This window comes from Eurosta solidaginis, chromosome 2 (assembly GCF_040869045.1).
Source record: "Eurosta solidaginis isolate ZX-2024a chromosome 2, ASM4086904v1, whole genome shotgun sequence".
Classification (NCBI taxonomy): Eukaryota; Metazoa; Arthropoda; class Insecta; order Diptera; family Tephritidae; genus Eurosta; species Eurosta solidaginis.
In genome coordinates, this window is record NC_090320.1 from 279743917 (window position 1) to 279764041 (window position 20125).

The 20125-nt window shown below is 33.9% G+C and overlaps 1 protein-coding gene across 1 annotated transcript in view; it reads left to right on the forward strand.

Moving 5' to 3' along the window:
- The window catches only part of Megf8 (multiple EGF like domains 8), a 45396-nt gene that overhangs the window by 5689 nt on the left and 19582 nt on the right, over positions 1-20125 (forward strand). The window contains exons 3-6 of the mRNA XM_067768184.1: positions 73-255; positions 327-681; positions 7086-7299; positions 7370-8660. Coding sequence (XP_067624285.1) covers positions 73-255; positions 327-681; positions 7086-7299; positions 7370-8660 — 2043 coding nt within the window. The remainder of the gene's footprint in view (positions 1-72; positions 256-326; positions 682-7085; positions 7300-7369; positions 8661-20125) is intronic.

Genomic DNA, 20125 nt, shown 5'->3' on the forward strand with positions numbered 1-20125 from the left:
TCTAGATGTGTGATATGTACATACATAACAGCTATTTATTAGTTAACTATACTTTATTCTTTAAAATCCTAGGGATTCAGCGGTCGTTTGTGTGATTTGTATATAAATCCTCCTGGTGGCAATTGGCGTTGGCTAGCTACAGATGCCGAAGGTATGAGTCCACGCGCTGCACACACTGCTGTTTACCTCGAAGACCAAGATGCCCTCTATGTGTTCGGTGGTTATGATTTAAATAATGTTATTAATTCCTTACAAGTAAGCAATAAGATAAGTATATGCCACCACTGTTTTCAAACTAATATTATTTTCCATTATTTCATTCACAGATATATCGCTTCAGCAACAGTCACTGGGTAGATGAGTGGGGTTTGTTGCTACAAGATCACAATCATTCACAAAGAATAAATGCCACTTTACTCAAAGCTGTATTGCAGCACAAAAATGAAGACGAAGCTAAACTTTGGGGATTGAATAGTGATGTATCGTTCTTTCGTAATATTTTGTATACACTTGCAGAATCGAATTTACATCAACGTCGTACACGTTCATCACAGCTCATCACAGATATTAGTGCTAATACCACAGACGATCAAATACCTGAGTATTTTGCGGATATTTTAGAAGAAGTTACCGACAATAAGCCTGATGGTCGTTATGGGCATGCAGCAGATCTTGTGCCAGGTAAATAACTCACAACAAGAGCCCGTTCGAAATCATTCAGAATAAACTAGATTTCAATTTCTTACACCCAATATTAACAAGCTTATGTATTAGCTTCGAAAATATATCTTTTTAATATTGTAAAAGTGAATGCTTGGTTGTCTTTCTCACTCGACCAACCCAGAAAAGCCGAAATGAATCACCTTTGCGATAATCATCTACTGCATATACTCTTTTGAAAGCTTTAGCTGATCAATATTATTAAGTCTACGATGTACATATATAAATTTAGGTCTTACCATTTTACCAGGAAAAATTTTTTTCAAGTCGGTGTACTTACCAGAGCGGTACAATTTTAAAATCATTTTGATTTACAATCAACGTTGCCCTGCCTATTTGATTGTTTTCAAATTCGATTATACAATCAACGATTGTAAGCAAAATGTGATTGTAATTAATTACGCAGATGTGATTGTAGATTGTAATTTTGATAATTGGAAATCATATAAAAAACGAATGATTAGAAGTGGAAGTGATTGTGAAAATTTTTTTGTATTCTGATGTATACTAAATAACGAAAAGTATAATAACAAATATTTATTATTGTTCGTAAATAATTGCTTCTTTATTCTTAAAATGCTTTCTTTTATACCAAAATATTTCTACATTACTAATACGTATTTACACTAATACTTACAAACTAAAAGTACATAGATTCCTAATGCATAAATGACAGTCAGAATATTATTATAGTGACCTATTTATGTACACAGTTTGACAGTCAATAGACAAATATGTCGATCGGCGTGACTGATCGATAAGTGGGTTGGTCAATATGACGGATTGACAAATGTAAACAGATATGTGTCGTGTGTGTCACCATGCACAAATGATGTTGAGCTTCTGCTGAGTTCAAGTGATTATGTGGGTCAGTATAACTTGACTACTTGTGTGTTCAATATGTGTGTATGTACAGTGAAACGCATTCCAAGTAACGCTACACAACCCGCCTTAGGGGAATTGTCATATATAATTGACGACAATTGTATATGACTATTCAAGCGACTTAATGAACCACTTAAGGTTTGCTTGAGTTTACAAAATTTTAATTGTCCTTCGTATTCAATTGTAATTTAGACATAGGAGTAACTTGATACTGAAAGTAATGGGTTTGTTTATGTATTTTTTTTTTAATTGGTTTCATATGTGTGTATTATGCTGACTTTTTTGTATATTTGGACATATAATGCTGTTTTTTTTTCTTTTGCTTGTGTGCATATTTATAATGATGAGTAAAGCGGAATGCTTATAGTGAGGTTGTTTGTTGTTTTTTTCTTTGTTAAGTTATTTGGTTACTATTAAAGGTTTTATATTAGTTTAAGCCTATTCTTATGGATTATTATTTCCTTATCTTTACTGGTCTTACTACTATTTCCTATTCTGTGGTATTAACGTGAAATTGTTGTTCTTATCAATATTTTGTACTCTATAGGATTACATATATTAAAATTATTTTTCTTATCAAAATTTTCTATTTTAACTGAATTAAATATAAAAAATTTTTCTTATTGATATTTTCTATTCTACCGGGCCGTATATCTTTACTATCAAAGTTAACTGGGTATAAAGGATCTTTAGATAATGGGATCCTGAAATTATGACCTCTCTAAAGGGCGAGGTTTTCATAAACCGGACAAACTTATATTTATAATATTTCTAAAAAATAATAAAGATAAATGATTTATATTTCCTTACTTTAACTACATCTACTAAGCAACGCCTTATATTTTTTTTTCATTTTATTTGCGTTCTACTAAACTAAGATCATATAAAATAGGAAATCTGTAATTAATTATACAGAGAATTTAGGAGCTGTAATTGATGGAAGAGCAAGGTAGCTTATAGTAGTGGAAGTAGGTTTGGTAATAAACCAAATATTTATTTTATTTTAAAAATTTATTTTTATTTATTTTTGAGTTTCAATATTTTAATACTAATTAGAATTTTAATTTTTTTGAAGTGTATTCAACAATTTTCAAGTTTAAACAAAAACGTAATTTTGTTTTAAAAATTAAAGTACAAAGTAGTTAACACTATATTTACTCCCCCCTAAGAAGGAAGGTACAGTGGATGCAAAAATTTTCATATCTTTATATGTTTCATATTTTCCAGCAATATTTTTATTAGATCGTATGTGTCATGCGATTTGTGCGGCGGCCTATACATAATCGTCATGATATTTCTGAAGAATTATTTTAATTTTTATCGCGATTTATCACCTGCATAACTTCTAAAGTTAACGCAATTATTTGATCTTTGAGAACTTGGGTACCTACTTTATTTTTAAATTTGCCTACTGCAGTATAATTCTATTATTCTTCACCAATTTATCCCTCAGAACAACTGTGTTTTTACTTATTTTTCAAGTCCTAGATATATATATATATATATATATATATATATATATATATATATACATATATATATAAAGAGCTATACAAATTTGCAATAATGAGACCAGTCACTCTCATTTTCATCCCAAAAGATAGAAAAATGGTAGCGTAAAAAAAAATACAAGCAACCTGAATGTTGAGGAAGTTATTAACTTAGGACAATATTCGACTAGACTGAAAAATGCCGGCAATCTAGGACTTGAAAAATAAGTAAAAACACAGTTGTTCTGAGTTAGTTATATATATATAGTTATATATATATATATAGGTTCTTTTGTGACTTTCTCAATTTTTGTTGTTATTATGGGCTGGTTCTTTAGTATTTTGTGGTAATTTTTAAGTGTTTGAATATTTCCACTGACATAAGGTTTTTAATCATGCATTATTTTGCGAAAAATTATTGTGTTATCGGGGCTGTGGTATAAATCTTCTACATTGAAAGCCTTCAAGGGTGTTACTTCGATAACTTCCATAGGAACTACTGTGGTATTTAATATGAATTTTGCTATTGCTTCATGACTATCTTTGATGTATTTAAAGATATCTGGAGCATTCAAAGGATTTATGCAGATTTTTGATTTGCTATTGGACTTAGATGGAGCTAATGAAGCTGCCTTTACTGTCGATTGATAAATTTTCAGGGTTGTTGTTCAAAGGTTTATTTTCGGTTGCTGTTCCTCAAGATCAGATTGTGTGTTAAATATTAGGGTAAAATCTTTATGTAATAGAGTACTAGATATGATATTTATGTTGTCTTTAATTGGAACTCTTATATACAATCTTGAATGGTTTTTAATTGCCTATATTTGTGCTCCATATAATTTTTGAGCGTTATAGATTTTGTGATGATCAATAGCATGAATGCGCAGATTAGGACTGCTAACCAAACATCTGGAATGTTTGGAATATTTTTTGTATCTACCTCAGCTGGTGGTTCATATTGTAACAAATTTATGGAAACTCCGCTTATTTTACACCTTCTACTAACGTTCGTATCGCTAAATTGTTGAATAAATAACTGCAATATTCAATAGTGCAAAATGGTCTTTATTAAGGTACGTACACACCGGTAACGAAATAGCAAAGTTGTATAACAATTTTTTTAAAACAATTGCAACTTGTTATACAACCAAGTTATCTAATTCCTTTGATCTTTACCGACAACCTCTTGGTAACATGTAACCTGCTATAAAAACAGAAAAAAAGTTACATAACATTAGTTATATAACTGATGTGGACGCACCTTTAGACTACTTTGAAAATACTTCACAATAACACTTATACTTCGCAACTGATAGCGTGCTTAAATCAAACTGATTGCTTATGCCCCAGCTTGTGCTGCTTTTATACTCTTCGGTTTCCTCGTTCGCATATTTCTAGGTGTTTCTCCTTCTAGAATTTACTAGTTCGATGAAGATTGTATACTTTTGTGAGTATCTCAGAAATATGCATGTGAATTTGTAGTTTATAGTCTTTCGCATAGCCATATGCGTGTGGATATGTGAGTATTACTCTGCTGATGATGGCATACTTTTGTGAGTATCTCAGATATAGACATGTGCTTGTGCGTATCTCCCCGCTGCTTGCATGTACATATGTGTAGACATAATGATTGATTTGTTTATTTACCTACAAATGACTGCTTAGTATCGGCTTAGAGATGATAGTATCCCTTAGTGTTGCTAATATTCGTCACAATATCTAACTATCCTGTTCTCTGTTGTTTCCGAGCTTTCTTTACCTAATTAATATCCGGCTATCGCTATCATGATGCCGTGTGCAATTTATGTCCACCAAGACAATTTGGAATTTCTTTTACTTATTTTTTTGTGCAAAAGGTTTAGTCCCTTTAATAAAATTTTTGATTTTATTCTTTATTTTACGCATTCCACTTTATTTAGGATTTTTGTAAATTTTCCTTATTTGATTAACATTATAAAAATTATTATTTAAAAAGGTTTATTTCTTTTTTTTTTTGATTATTAGTTAAATGGTTAAAGCGTAAGCTTAATAAAACACTAGGTTATCCCTCTATTGGTGTTAATCCATATATATTCAGAAGTTTGCTGTCTTTAGATTGATGTACAGTTGCTCCACCAACACACAGGCAATACTGTAAGGCCAGAACCATGTGCGTAGGTTTCTGCGTAACTGAGGTTATTATATATTTGGATATATTCTGATTTAATGGTTTACTCCAAGTACGATACATTTTTTAGTTTTTTAAATGTTTTTAATTTAATTTTTTGTCATTTCGATTCCCGCACTATCCGCCATTTTTTTCTCAACCACATGAATAGCGTCCTTTTATAGCACGCGTTTGAGTTGTGGGGAAAAACGAACTTGACGCGACGACGTTACAAAACGAAGTGAAGGTTTATTTCTAAAAAAAAAATTTTTTCGTTCTTAAAGAAAAATTTGTTTGATATTTTTGACATTTCTAATTTAGATACTTAAAAGTTTTCTTTAAAAAAATGTTTTCTTTTATTTTTTTTTCAAAATATAAATAGCTAAGTGCAGTTTATTTTTCATTGTTTAATTAATTTTACAAAAGATTAAAAATTAATTTCTATGCCATTTTCTTTTCTATTTCATTTTCTTTTCTATCCCACTATGGGCTTCAAACTTTTCTATTTTTAGGCTGGATATGTGCCATTTTTCAAAGAAAATGTTACGTTTAAACAGTTTATTAACTTTTTAATTTTTTAATGTGGTACAAAAATTTCCTGAGCAGAAATCAAGAATTTCTGCTTCTGGTTGAGTGGCCGTGAGGCTGCCAAATTTTTTCTAATATCTAAATATACTTATAATAATTACGCCAACTTGCTGCCAGTCTTTTCTTGTCTTTGTTTAACCACGTCTGCTGCCAGTCACAATCTCATTTAATATTCCCCTTCCTTATGCTGGGCGGTGGTCGGAGGAGCATGCCGCCAGTCACAATTTTGTTCAATATTCAATTGATGAAAAATTTATATTTTTAATCTAAAACTTGCCAGGACCTTTCAGATCTTTAGCAGGATCTTCCTTCAGTGAGATCATCTAGCAGTTTTGCTTGTATGGCAAATGTTCTGCTAACTTATGATCAAACTGGCAAGGATCGCCATGATGTATACTAAATAACGAAAAGTATAATAACAAATAAATAGAAAAGCCTTTGTTTAGTATTCGAATTTAATTGCTACTTTGTTCTTAAATTGCTTTCTTTTATACCAAAATATTTCTACAGTACTAATATGTATTTACAATAATACTTACAAACTAAAAGTACATATATTCCTATAGCATAAATGACAGTCAGCATATTATTATAGTGACCTATTTATGTACACATGTAAATAGTTTGACAGTTAATATACCAATAGACAAATATGTCGATCAGCGTGACTGATCGATAAGTGTGTTAGTCAATGTGACGGATTGACAAATGTAAACAGATATGTGTCGTGTGTGTCAGCATGCACATATGATGTTGAACTCCTGCTGAGTTCAAGTGATTATGTGGGTCAGTATAACTTGACTACTTATGTGGTCGATATGTGTGTATGTATATTGTACCATCAAAAATGTATTGAAAGTGAAATGCAATCCAAGTAACGGTACAATTCTGTGATTACAGTAAAATTCGACTGCAATATTTTTCGGCTCCTATATATTAACTTCGGGATAGTTTCAGTATAATTTGAAAACCATTTCGGTATTGTTTTGCGAATCATATCGGGACTAATTCGTAGTTATTCGAAGTTATTTTGAAGTTTATTTTGGGTTTCGAATCATTTATGAACGATCTGCAACATTTTTTCGTTTGTGATTAATATTTTTCGAAGGGATAATTTTGGGGCTATTTCGAAATTGATTTCTAGATCATTTCAGAATTCTTTTTAGGATTATATCTAGAACAGTTATTCTATGAATAGTTTTTTAAATCCTTCCAGCTTTTGAAGTATTCTTTTTATTTATTTTTGTTAAATTCAGGCGGCTTCGTAATATATGGCGGCAAAGGTGCTGATGGTAGTTTTTTCAATGACTTATGGTTTTATAATAGTACCGAAAGTGGTGGCAAATGGAAACAGTGGGCAACAAAATCCAAATTGATACCACCAAAAGTTGCGCGCCATACGCTCACATTGGCAGGTGAATATTTATATTTGTTTGGCGGGAGTTTGGAGTCTGGAGAATTTTCATCAAAGTAAGAAATTTAAATATAAAGTTTAATCACTAAAGTATAAATTAAGATATATACTTACATAAATTTCTAGAATATATCGAATACGTTTACCAATTTACGCAAAGCGCCAGCAACAGGAACGCACAACTGATGAAGATGGTGCTAACTATAAAAACCAAGCGAATGTTGATGATCTTTTGTATTATGATGATGGCCAATGGGAATTTGTACATCCCCGCGGTGGTAAATCATTGGATGTACGTCTCGCTGCACACAGCACTGTTTATTATAGTGACACAAATTCTTTAATTGTTTTCGGTGGTATCATGTCAAGCCTAGCACGTTTCTCCAAGCTTTCCGATCGCATTTTCGCATTCCAGTTAGATAAATTATACTGGACTGAAATTCTATACCCACGCACTGCCTTACGTGATACAAACATTCCTCATGAACGCGCTTTTCATTCCGCTATTATATCAGGCAATTATATGATTGTTTTTGGTGGTTATACGCATCGCCACAATAAAGATGAAATTTGCTATGACAATCAAATGTATTGGTATCATTTGAGCTGTCATATTTGGATTAATCAAGTTGTAACGGCTGATGAAAGTTTGTATCCAAAGAAACAAGGCGTATTCGCACATGCTGCCGCACTAAGACGTAATAATACACTATTGATTGTTGGTGGTTATCATGGTAATGTGAATGCTGATCTTTTCGCTTACGAATTACCGCAAGTGTTGCGTGTACAAAATCATGGTTATAATCCAGAAATGTCTTGCCGTTTTCATACATCTCATACAGCATGCTTATCGAATCCAGAATGTGGTTGGTGTTCAGCTGATAGTAGTTGTTATGGTCGTACGATTGGCGCAAATTGTACAACAAATTTGCAAACAACACGATGTCCCGGTATATGTCCATCGCTTGGTGATTGTCATTCATGTTTAGTACATGGCACACAATGGCATGCTGATACAGATCATTACTTTTCGGTTGCTAGTAAATTGGGGCTAAATGAATGTACTTGGTGTGTTCAAAATGCTAAATGTCATCATCGTGATGATAATTATGGTATTTGTGGTGAGGACACGCCATCGCGAAGTCCGGGTTGGTGGGGAGAGAAGGGTACGGAAATACGTCACCCCTCACAATGTACGAGTAATGATAAGCGTCCAGGATTGACGTATATTAAATATCATCATCCCGTTAATTTGTCAATGCCCGATTTCGTGGCAATTGTTAATGCAACAATGGTCGACTTTGGCTCGCCGCCGCCTGCCACGCAATACGAGCAAAAGTTGGAAGGTGAAATGTTGGCGCGCTTGATGGGATTTGTGCGGCCTCAAAAATCGTGGGAAGAACCATCGGAGATACAAGTGAGATACTTTACTATAACCATTTTATTGCCTTTTTTTTATCTCGTTACTTATGTTATCAGTATCATAATTTGAGGGTATGGATGTCTGAATGTTCAGATGCTTGGCTTATGGCTCAATCACGAACGAATTAGTTTCCGGATCATTTCGGAGAAGTTTTAGGGATAACTTCTGTGCTACTTCAAAACTTTATAATTTGGGGGTTATTTTTGGTATTATTTCGGAACAATTTCATGATTCTCTAACTGTGAAAAACGGAAAAATGTACACTCATTGAAAACTCATTTGCACACACAATTTACACTTTAAATTTTCATACGATTCTGTTAATTATTGTGCACATTGTTTTGCTGAATGAGCGCTGAATGTAAAAGTCTTATGTCAGTGAGAAAATATTCATCAAACGCCATGAAAACAAAAAAGTCATTCTGCAACAGTGCGTATGAGTTTTGAATGTGACAATAGTGTACACTGGCTGCCAAGAAAACTCACGAAGTTTTTATCAGTGAGTTTTTTTGTTCACAGTTTTGCTTTACAGAATCGGAATTTCAAAGTTTACACAATTTCTTATGTACACTTTAAAACTCACAGTTAGCGAATAGGGCCCCTGGACTGTTTTCAGAATCATCTCTGAACTATTGCGAGATTACGTTAGGATCCATTCGTGATAATTACTAGAGATGCCACGAATAGTGAATTGGCCGAATACCGAATATTCGGCAACGCTGTCGGCCGAAGCGCCGAATATTCGGCACGAAATACATGCTTGTCGGGGCGAGTTAGTTATGATGAATCTTAGTTGTGATGAATCTAGTAGTACCGATGACGATTCTTCTCCAGTTCATAAGAAAGGAAACTTGAATGAAAATGATAGGACTACTGAAATACACGACAGTTTCTGGAACTGCTTTGAGGAAGTCGCTACAGATAATATGCGAAATGCTAATGATAAGGAGGACGGGGAGAAGAATGCTGTGGCAAACGAGTTGGATTTTTATTTGAAAACAGTTCGCCTAGATCGGAAGGCCGATCCTTACAAGTGGTGGTTAGTAAACGAAAAACAATACCCAAACCTTTCGAAATTTGCTAAAGTTTATCTTTCTTCTCCTGGAAGTAGCGTGTATAGTGAGAGGTTATTTTCTGAGGCTGGTAACATTTACGATGAAAAGCGTAATCGTTTGCTACCCAAAGATGCTGAAAAGCTTGTTTTTATCCATCATAACTTACCACTGATGAATTTTAAATACTAAAGTGTTGTAATTTGGAAATAAATGCATAATTTAGAGTAATATAACTTGTCTTTTTTACATGATTTGGTAATAATACGTACTATTCGGCCGAATACCGAATAGCAAAAGAAGTGGCCGAATAGGCCGAATACCGAATAGTTGCCGAATATTCGTGACAACTCTAATAATTACTTTCGAACTGAAAAATATTCCGAAACTATTTTGGAATTAGGTAAAGGCTTAGTTTGGATAGTTCAGAATCGGTTTAGGGCAGTTTCAGTATTATTTGGGTACTGCTTGGAGTTTGCTTATGGTCATGAAACCTAAATAGAAACCATACAGCAGCCGAAACCGAAACTAGGGGGTAATTAAACCGAACTGAAAACCGAAACCAGGCGAAGACCAAATTCGAATTGATATCAAGCTCGGAACTTAACCAGGAGAAGCGCGAAATTTTACTCGGGACGGTATAATTGGCAAGGGACACGGTAATCAAGTGGAGACTGGCGGTTCTCGCTGAGGGCATTTCGATTGGAAGTATGGGAGGATCGTTCCATCTCGGGTCTGGTACGATATGTCGAAACTAAAAATGTCGAAAAAGAAATTGTCGAAAACCAAAAATGTTGAAAATTAAAATTTCGAAAAATAAAATGACGAAGAAAAAAATGTCGAAACAATGTAATGAATGATGTGTCAATTCGCGCGAATTTTACACATCATTCATTACATTGTTTCGACATGTTTTGTATACATTTACTGTTTCGTAGGAAGTATTTTTCTTTCTGCTTTTCACAGGGTTATTCATGTACATACATAAATGCTCCAACTAAATACATATATGCGAGCTAACGGTAAACCTAAATATGCACAACAAACCATAAGCTTTTCTTAATAAAATCAACTTAATGAGTACTGAAAATGCAACAAAACCTAAAAAAGTATATCAAAAGAGAAAAGAAGGCATTCGAAATATTCTTGATAAAAAGACAGAGTATACAATAATTGAAGTTTTGAGAAATTTAGCATATTCCACTTCACTATGCCAACGCGTCCGTAATTTATTTGTAACTTTAGATACTTCCATATATTTATGGTTGTTAAAATGTAACTTTGAAATAAATATAGTTTGTATATCCGAATTATGTTATGTAATTTGTCTTTAATTTGAAATTAATGAAAGCAATTTTCTGTTATTTAAAATAATAATTTTATAAAAATTTTTAAAATGATCTTTTGTTGTTCAGTAATAATTTTATTCTGCAGGAAATTTCAAAAGTTTTCATTTTACATTTTCAAACTAATCAAAAAAAAAGAAAACTGTTTCACACCAAAGCCATACAGTAGAATACCTTAACTACTCCCCCTTTTTAATATGAAACGTCCTCGTTTGAGTTAATAGGATTAATTCTACTATATGACTACAGCGTTTGAAATATCATAAGACATAATAACTTAAAATTCACAATTTAACAACAAGAATCCATTAAACAACATAATTAAATACAAGTAAATATTCAAAATTGATATTACAATCAAAACCAGGGTTTGAATTGCTTACTGAAAAATAGTAAAATTTACAACTTTTTGGCTTTACCAGCAATGAGTTTTTTATCGTTTGGAATTTTTGTATACAGCTTACATTTGTATTTGAAAAATATTTCAGCAACAGAAAAAAGCAAAGCAAACAAATAAATTTTTGTTTTCATTTTCCTTTAGATGTTACTTGAATGGACGCGAGCTGTAGTCAGCAGAAAAAAACTTGAATATTTTACTGTGCTTTGAAGCTTTAAGTATTCCATGATCAATTATTTTTAAGCATAGCGGAACGATACAAGGTGGCAGCATGGTGACATACCTACAAACATAGATAAAAATTTCATGTACTTTGTTTTTGTAAATTCGATGGACAAATGTCAAAATCGCACTGCGCCGAAAGTTGATGTAAGAAATTAAATAAAAAAGTTTAAAATCAGCTGTCCCATGCTGCCACCTTGTATCGTAGCGCAATGTTTTTAAGTAAACGTTTTTCAGTTTTTTAACAGCCGAAATTCTGGTTTCGAATTATTTGCTGAAAATAAGTAAAAGTAAATTTTTTTTGTATTATTTCAGCAGAAATATTTAATTTTCAAAGGGACATACAAACAATTGTAAGATGTATTGATCGTAATAGCCTTCATCTACGAGTATGTATTTCCTGTTTTTGTTGTTTTAACCTCCGGGGTTTTTTCCGGGGCCAAATCATGGCATTTCAATGTAGCATGGCTCAATTTCTCGCGGATCGTTCAAAATTTGTCATACAATGAGTAGCTCCTTGTGGAGAGACTGACTTTCATTCGGTCCTAGAGACTTGCACTGCCTCATCTACCGAAGAAATACATATTTATAAAACGGGCACATATATGTCACATGCAAACCGCGTTGTTTTAGGCTAACCCCTAATACTTGTTGTCAACGCGATTTCTTTAAAATATGTATGGCTCCTTTCTGTTCACAACCAATAGCGATTCACGCCGCGTTTAAGCGCACCTCCGTTCCTTCCTCATCTATTAGCACCAAAGCTGGGCTGATAGCCAGACAAAATTCTCGTTTGTTGCTAATTGTTGTAATGAAATTTGTCATGCAGCTACTTTCGAACACGAGTAAGGTTCCTACAAGAAGTGGCCGTAATCTGTATATAGCCACGCAGAGTTTTTATATGTATGTATATCAAATATATCCTGTAAATTGATTTTTCGATATTTAAATACCTAATTGATATATTGCCTTCAAGTCGGGAGCAATATCTTCAGATTTCCTATTCAAGGAGGAAGTGCTCAAAAAAAAAAAAAAATACAATCGGCAGACAACTACGTCCACTTTCTCTATAACAAGTAAGGAAGGCTAAGTTCGGGTGTAACCGAACATTACATAATCAGCTGAGAGCTGTTGAGACAAACTAAGGGAAAATAACCATGTAGGAAAATGAACCTAGGGTAACCCTGGAATGTGTTTTGTATGACATGGGTATCAAATGGAAGGTATTAAAGAGCACTTTAAAAGGGAGTGGGCCATAGTTCTATAGGTGGACGCCATTTCGGGATATCGCCATAAATATGGGTATCAAATTATTAATGAGGGTTTTAAAAGGGAGTGCCCTTAGTTGTATATGTGAAGGCGTTTTCGAGATATCGACCAAAATGTTGACCAGGGTGACCCAGAACGTCATCTGTCGGGTACCGCTAATTTATTTTTATATGTAATACCACTAACAGTATTCCTGCCAAGATTACAAGGGCTTTTGATTTCGCCCTGCAGAAATTTTTCATTTTCTTCTACTTAATATGGTAGGTGTCACACCCATTTTACAAATTTTTTTTTTAAGGTAAAATGTTGCGTCAATAAACCAATCAAATTACCATGTTTCATCCCTTTTTTCATATTTGGTATAGACTTATGGCATTTTTTTTTTTCGTAATTTTCGATATCGAAAAAATGGGCGTGTTCATAGTCGGATTTCGGCCATTTTTTATACCAAGATAAAGTGAGTTCAGGTAAGTACGTGAACTAAGTTTAGTGAAGATTTTTGCTCAAGTTATCGTGTTAACGGCCCATTGGAAGGACAGACGGTCGACTGTGTATAAAAACTGGGGGCTTCAACCGATTTCGCCCATATTCACAGAAAACAGTTATCGTCATAGAATCTATGCCCCTACCAAATTTCACAAGGACTGGTAAATTTTTATTCGAATTATATCATTAAAAGTATTCTAGACCAATTAAATGAAAAATGGCGGAGCCACCCCACTTTTAAATTTTCTTTTATTTTTGTATTTTGTTTCAACGTATCATTACTGGAGTTGAATATTGACATAATTTACTTATATACTGTAAATATATTCAATTTTTTGTTAAAATTTGACTTAAAAAATTTTTTTTTTTAAAGTGGGCGTTTTCTTCATCCGATTTAGCTAATTTTTATTTAGCACACATACAGTAATAGCAGTAACGTTCCCTCCAAAATTCATCATGATATCTTCCTTCTTTTAAAAGTGGCCGGTGCCACGCCCATTGTCTAAAATTTTATAAATTTTCTGTTTTGTGTCATAAGGTCAACCCACCTACCAAGTTTCATCGCTTTATCCGTCTTTAGTAATTATCGTGCTTTTTCGATTTTTCGAAATTTTCGATATCGAAAAAGTGGGCGTGGTTATATCCCGATATCGTTCATTTTAAATAGCGATCTGAGATGACTGCCTAGGAACCTACATACCAAATTTTATCAAGATACCTCAAAATTTACTCAAGTTATCGTGTTAACGGACAGACGGACTGACGGACGGACGGACGGACATGGCTCAATCAAATTTTTTTCGATACAGATGATTTTGATGTATGGAAGTCTATATCTATCTCGATTCCTTTATACCTGTACAACCAACCGTTATCCAATCAAAGTTAATATACTCTGTGTGCAAAGCATGCTGAGTATAAAAATACAAGCATATACATATAAGATATCTGTGTAACTTACGAAGAGCTGCAATCTTAAAAATTAAGGGGAACATCCTCGTAATGATGACTTAAATTACGTATTTTACAAATTTGAAAAACTGGCGTGGCAACGGCTTATTGGGCCATGTATACTATTGCACTTATTCTGACGACCATGAAACAATGTCCCCTAAAAAAATCAACATAAGGCACGATATACCTTCGCGGAGATTTAGACCGAGCTTCTCTTTCAATCTGCGTTGTTTAAACCCATTCCGCACGGCATCTGCGAGGAAGTTGTATTTTCGCTGAAAAGCTTTTCATAGCAGAAATACACTGAGTATTTGCGAGCCTACTGCTAAAGGGCGATGTTGATGTTGATGTTGATTTTCTAGGTATTTTAACCCAGGTCCTTCGGTGTAACAGGTAATCCTGTTACAAATATGAGTGCATCATACTCATATTTAACAGGCGAAGCTCTGGCCTTCGGGGAGTGTCTTTATCGTTGACATACGGTGCACATGGTTTGAGTCATCTTATGATCTTGTCTCAGATGAATGTTTGTGCCGGAAATGTTGGTGGTCGGGCATTTCGAGCTTGTGAGATTGTATCTCTTAACTTCAGGCGCCTTTTAGCGCTAGCAACAAACGAGAATTTTGTCTGGCTATCCGACCAGCTTTGGTGCTAATAGATGAGGAAGGAACGGAGGTGCGCTTAAACGCGGCGTGAATCGCTCTTGGTTGTGAACAGAAAGGAGGTTAGAGGTTAGCCTAAAACATCGCGTTTTGCATGTGACATATATGTGCCCGTTTTATAAATATGTACTTCTTCGGTAGATGCGGCAGTGCTAGTCTCTAGGACCGAATGAATGACAGTCTCTCCACAAGGAGCTACTCATTGTATGACAAATTTTGAACGATCCGCGAGAAATTGAGCCATGCTAGATTGAAATGCTATGCTTTGGTCCCGGAAAAAAAACCCGAATGACTCCAGTAGATATACCAAGCTACCGGTGGAGGTGCAGATTTTGTACGTACGTGTTTGTCTTTTTGTTCAGAAGAAGCATGCGTATATATATATATGTGTCGGGGGTTAAAACAACAAAAACAGGAAATACCTACTCGTAGATGAAGCCTATTACGATCAATACATCGTACAATTGGTTGTATGTCCCTTTGAAAATCAAATATTTCTGCTGAAATAATAAAAAAAAATTTACTTTTATTATTTTGAGCAAGTAATTCGAAACCAGAATTTCGGCTGTCAAAAAACTGAAAAATGTTTACTTAAAAACATGGCGCAACGATACAAGGTGGCAGCATGGGACAGCTGATTTTAAACTTTTTTTATTTAATTTGTTACATCAACTTTCGGCGCAGTACGATTTTGACATTTGTCCATCGAATTTACAAAAACAAAGTACATGAAATGTTTATCTATGTTTGTAGGTATGTCACCATGCTGCCACCTTGTATCGTTTCGCTATGCTTAAAAATAATTGATCATGAAATACTTATAGCTTCAAAGCACAGTAAAATAGTCAAGTTTTTTATCTGAAGTAAAATGTAAAAAAAAAATAAATTTGTTTGCTTTGCTTTTTTCTGTTGCTGAAATATTTTTCAAATTTAAATTCAAGCAATTTTGTAATACTGAAAATTAGTTCAGCATTTTCAAACCCTGATCAAAACTAATATGAAATTTTACTAAAAAAATTTAATATGTTTCTTCGCATCTTAGATTGCTTTTATGAATCTTTTTTCGTTCGATTAAAACTGATGTACCAAGGTCCTTTTCAATTACTTTTTCAATAAATATTTTATCAAATTTATTTCCTAGTCGCCTATTTCTCCTTACGAAAACTTTTTCCCCAGGTTCATTTGATTTCAGGTTCATATGATGTCATTGTTTTATCTTTATTGCATCTTTCTAAAGTCTCTTCCTGAACCTTAAATAATCTCTCCCGAACCTTACTTAATTCACTAGCCGAACAATTTTGAAAAATTTCAAATGGTTTAGAGTTAATTGTTGAATGAATGCTATTATTATATTTATTTGTTGCCAACAAAATAAGGTCCACTGTCTCATTTTACTGCTGTTGCTTTTTAATGCAACGAGATATTTCCATTAATGTTGAGTGAAACCTCTCAACCTGAACATTCAAAGTGTGGGAATAAAAAATTGCTCTATTGAAAAATTATCCCTTAACAAAGTTTTTATAAAATTTGACTGAAAATTCTTTTCATTGTCTGAAACAATTATTTTCGTGTTTTTGAAGACTAATAAAATTTCAAGTAAAGCATCTTTTATATCCAAAGTAGATCGAGACGCAATTGGTTTAACAACAGCGAATTTTGAAAATTTATCTACGCAAGTTAAGAAAAACTGTTTATGTGTTATGAAAATATCAGGATGTAGGATTTCACCAGGATAATTTGGTATTGGAGTCCTCCCAATTACTAGGTTAGAGGGCTTTCGCTGATATTTATTCTCCAAACATGTTTTACAGTTTGTAATAATTGATTTTAAAGTTTTTTAATATCAGGAAAATGATAGTCACTAATAATTTCTTAACATTCTCAAGTAAACAAGGGTGGGCTCGATTATGTTCAGCAGTTATAACTTCAAGCTGATCATTTTTATTTGTCAAATCTATTACAAGCAATTCAGTATGCCTAAATTTTATACCTGGAAATGAAGAAACTATATGATTGTGAACTTCCGCCAAAGTTTCTAGATCGCAGTGAATAGCATTAGTGCTACTAGGATAACGACTTTTAAACACAATAACAAATTTTCAACAGAATCAAAAACAATAGTATGGCGTATAAATTTGTTAAAAACAACTTTAGAAGTTTTAATAAAAGATCGTCCTTTTGTTAAAACAATTTGATTTCTAAATTGGTTAACAGGGCACTCATTTTGCTGAGCTGCTAGCTTTTGTGTTGATAGGAATCAAATGCATTCCGACAGCATAAATAACAAAACTGGGCCCGTATTACGTGTTACGATCAGTGACTGAAAACCATTTTCACTCAAGCGATAACTATGCAACTGTAAAGCTTTTTCCAAAAATTATAATACGTATGGATCTAACGAGTACTATTTGTCGCTAGTTCGAATATGCCATTAATCCGATCCACCATTTCGGAGATATTGTGATTTAAAAAATGAGTTTCGACCACGGATCGTAAAACGTAATACGCCCCTGGGTAATTTTAAGTTTTGAAACAGGATAGGATTGGAAAAACGTTCTTTCCAACCTCCCAATAAAAGTGCCTTATAACTCTGAGATCCGAGTCATATGTGTTGATCGGAATCAAATGCATTCCGAAAAACATAAATAATTAAACTACATATGTATTCATAAGTCTTGGAGTAGGGCAGGATTGCGAACACGTTCTTTCCAACCTCTCAATAAGATTACTCCAGTAATCGCCCGTTGGGATCGCCAGTTCCCGTGCTGATGGAAATCGCATGCATTCCGGCAGCCCAAATTTTAGAAATCCGATTACTATTATAATGTACTTTGTTATGGTCTGCTGTTATGGTCTACGGTTACGGTCCACTTGGGAGCGTGTTCGCGCACACACACCTAGTGACTGGTGATGGGGCGAAAGTTGCGATAAAATAGTATCGGAAAACAAGAAAAAAACAGACCGGCGATCACTAGCGAAAATTGCCATGAGTTTCCGGCAAGAAGAAAAAGGAAGAAGAATTGTGATTTTACTGCAGCTAAATTTGTGGCGGCCCGGCGATAAAAAAAAAAGGATCGTGTAACATCTGTTGGCACAACTTCAACAGCAAGGCGCCAACTGCTTTATTAGCACTATTGCTACATCAACTGCACATCCCCACGTATATTTAACTAATCGCCAAACACCCTAGCCGGCTGTGCACGTACTCAAGCGAGCATTGTGGAAGAACCAATAGACTGCAACGATGAATTGCAGGCCGATTCCTTAGCCCAACTACTAGAAGAACAAACAGGTGGTAGTAAACCTTATCACGGTGGTGTCGTGTTAACGCAAGCTCAACGTATATAATATCCAGTGAAGTAGGTCGGCGTTTCACAGTCACACTTAGTGAGGAAAATTCTAGTGATTCCGATTCGGATTCGGACCGCACTAAACTAATTGTTGATGAGAACCATTGGTATCCGAGAATAAACCCCTTTCTCTACGTTTACGAGGTACACTACCACCTTTGGAAAAAGCGTCCGACACCAATTCCGCCTCCAGGGCCAGCAGTACTCTGCCGCGTAATACAATTAACGCCAAAATTACCAAGTTATCCAGATTGTAAAGCTCAGCACGAAGCTTTATCGCCACCAGGTTCATTCGATTACCTCGGACCAGAGCGCAACAACCACCAACAGTACCAACACCAACCTGCAACGACAACGGCAGAGCCAACACCAATGGCCTGCAACCTGACTTGGGTGAGTTCGTTCCAAAAAAAAAATAAAGAAAATATAAAATTTTGATTTGAATGAAAAAGCAAAAAAAATGGCGCTTGGAACGCCAAGCTAAAGTTGTATTTAAAACTAGTTTTTAAATTTACCTATATAAAATTGTTTTGTTCGTTCATATTTATTTCATTAAATACACTACATACATACTACATGCAAACATACTAGGTTGGAGTGGGAAGAAAAAAATACACATAAATGATTTCCACTATTTAAGTTTAGCTTGTATTAATTATCTAACCAAAATAATTATTACATGAACACTTATGTTTTGCAACTTGAAAAGATATTAAATAATGCAACAACAGTTTAATATACAAAATTATTTACACATTTTAAAGGTTTGTTCACAAATAAACAGGCAGTTTTGTCTCAGTCAGGTTAAGCAGCAATTACCTGTTAAAACGCTCAAAACTAATTCAAACATACTCTGTTTATTTGAGAATGCATCTTATATACATTATATTGAACAAAACTCTGTAAATATAACTAAAAATGTATTCAGCAATTTACGAGTATAATTCAATTTACATAATACCTACCTAAACATTAGCTTTACAAAAAGGGCATACATCTTTTTTATCATTTTAATAATATATTTTGTCGCTTTAAAATGTTTGAAGTTGGCTCTATAAATTTTATTGATAATAAGCCGTCTTTATCACGTGAAACGTTTAAGCGATTCATTTTTGGAGCTCAACCATAAATTTAAAGAAAATTTTTTTGTGCGACAGCAGCCATTCGTCGATTATGCACGAATTGGCAAAAGGATTTCAATTTAATTTTTTTTCTTATATCATACAAATGCAATATATATATATATATATATATATATATATATATATGAATCCCCAATATCTTTCGAACAACAAGACGAAAGTAATATACGTGCACGTAATACATATTGCTATCGCAATTTCATCTTTATTGCTTTTGTAAACACTCTTCTTAGTACATATTAGGTATTATTATCATTATACTATGCGCATTCGCATTATACCAATTTGGTATTATGTTACACCAAAGAGAGTAGATTAATAAGAGGGAGCATTGTAGAGTCGTTCATTCTCCACAAAGTGGAACGGCTACACCAGGAATACACCATACATTTTGCACCTGTTTCGTTTTCACCATCGGGATTAAAAAAGTCATGAGCCTGAGTATTCCCGCAATTTTAGTGATGTAAATTGCATGGCGCCAGCGCCAATGCGGTGCCAGCTCAATGGTAACTCATTGATGCAATTACTCCAAGCGAATTTTTGACGCTACTTAGTAGTGAGTGCGTAGTACATTTCACT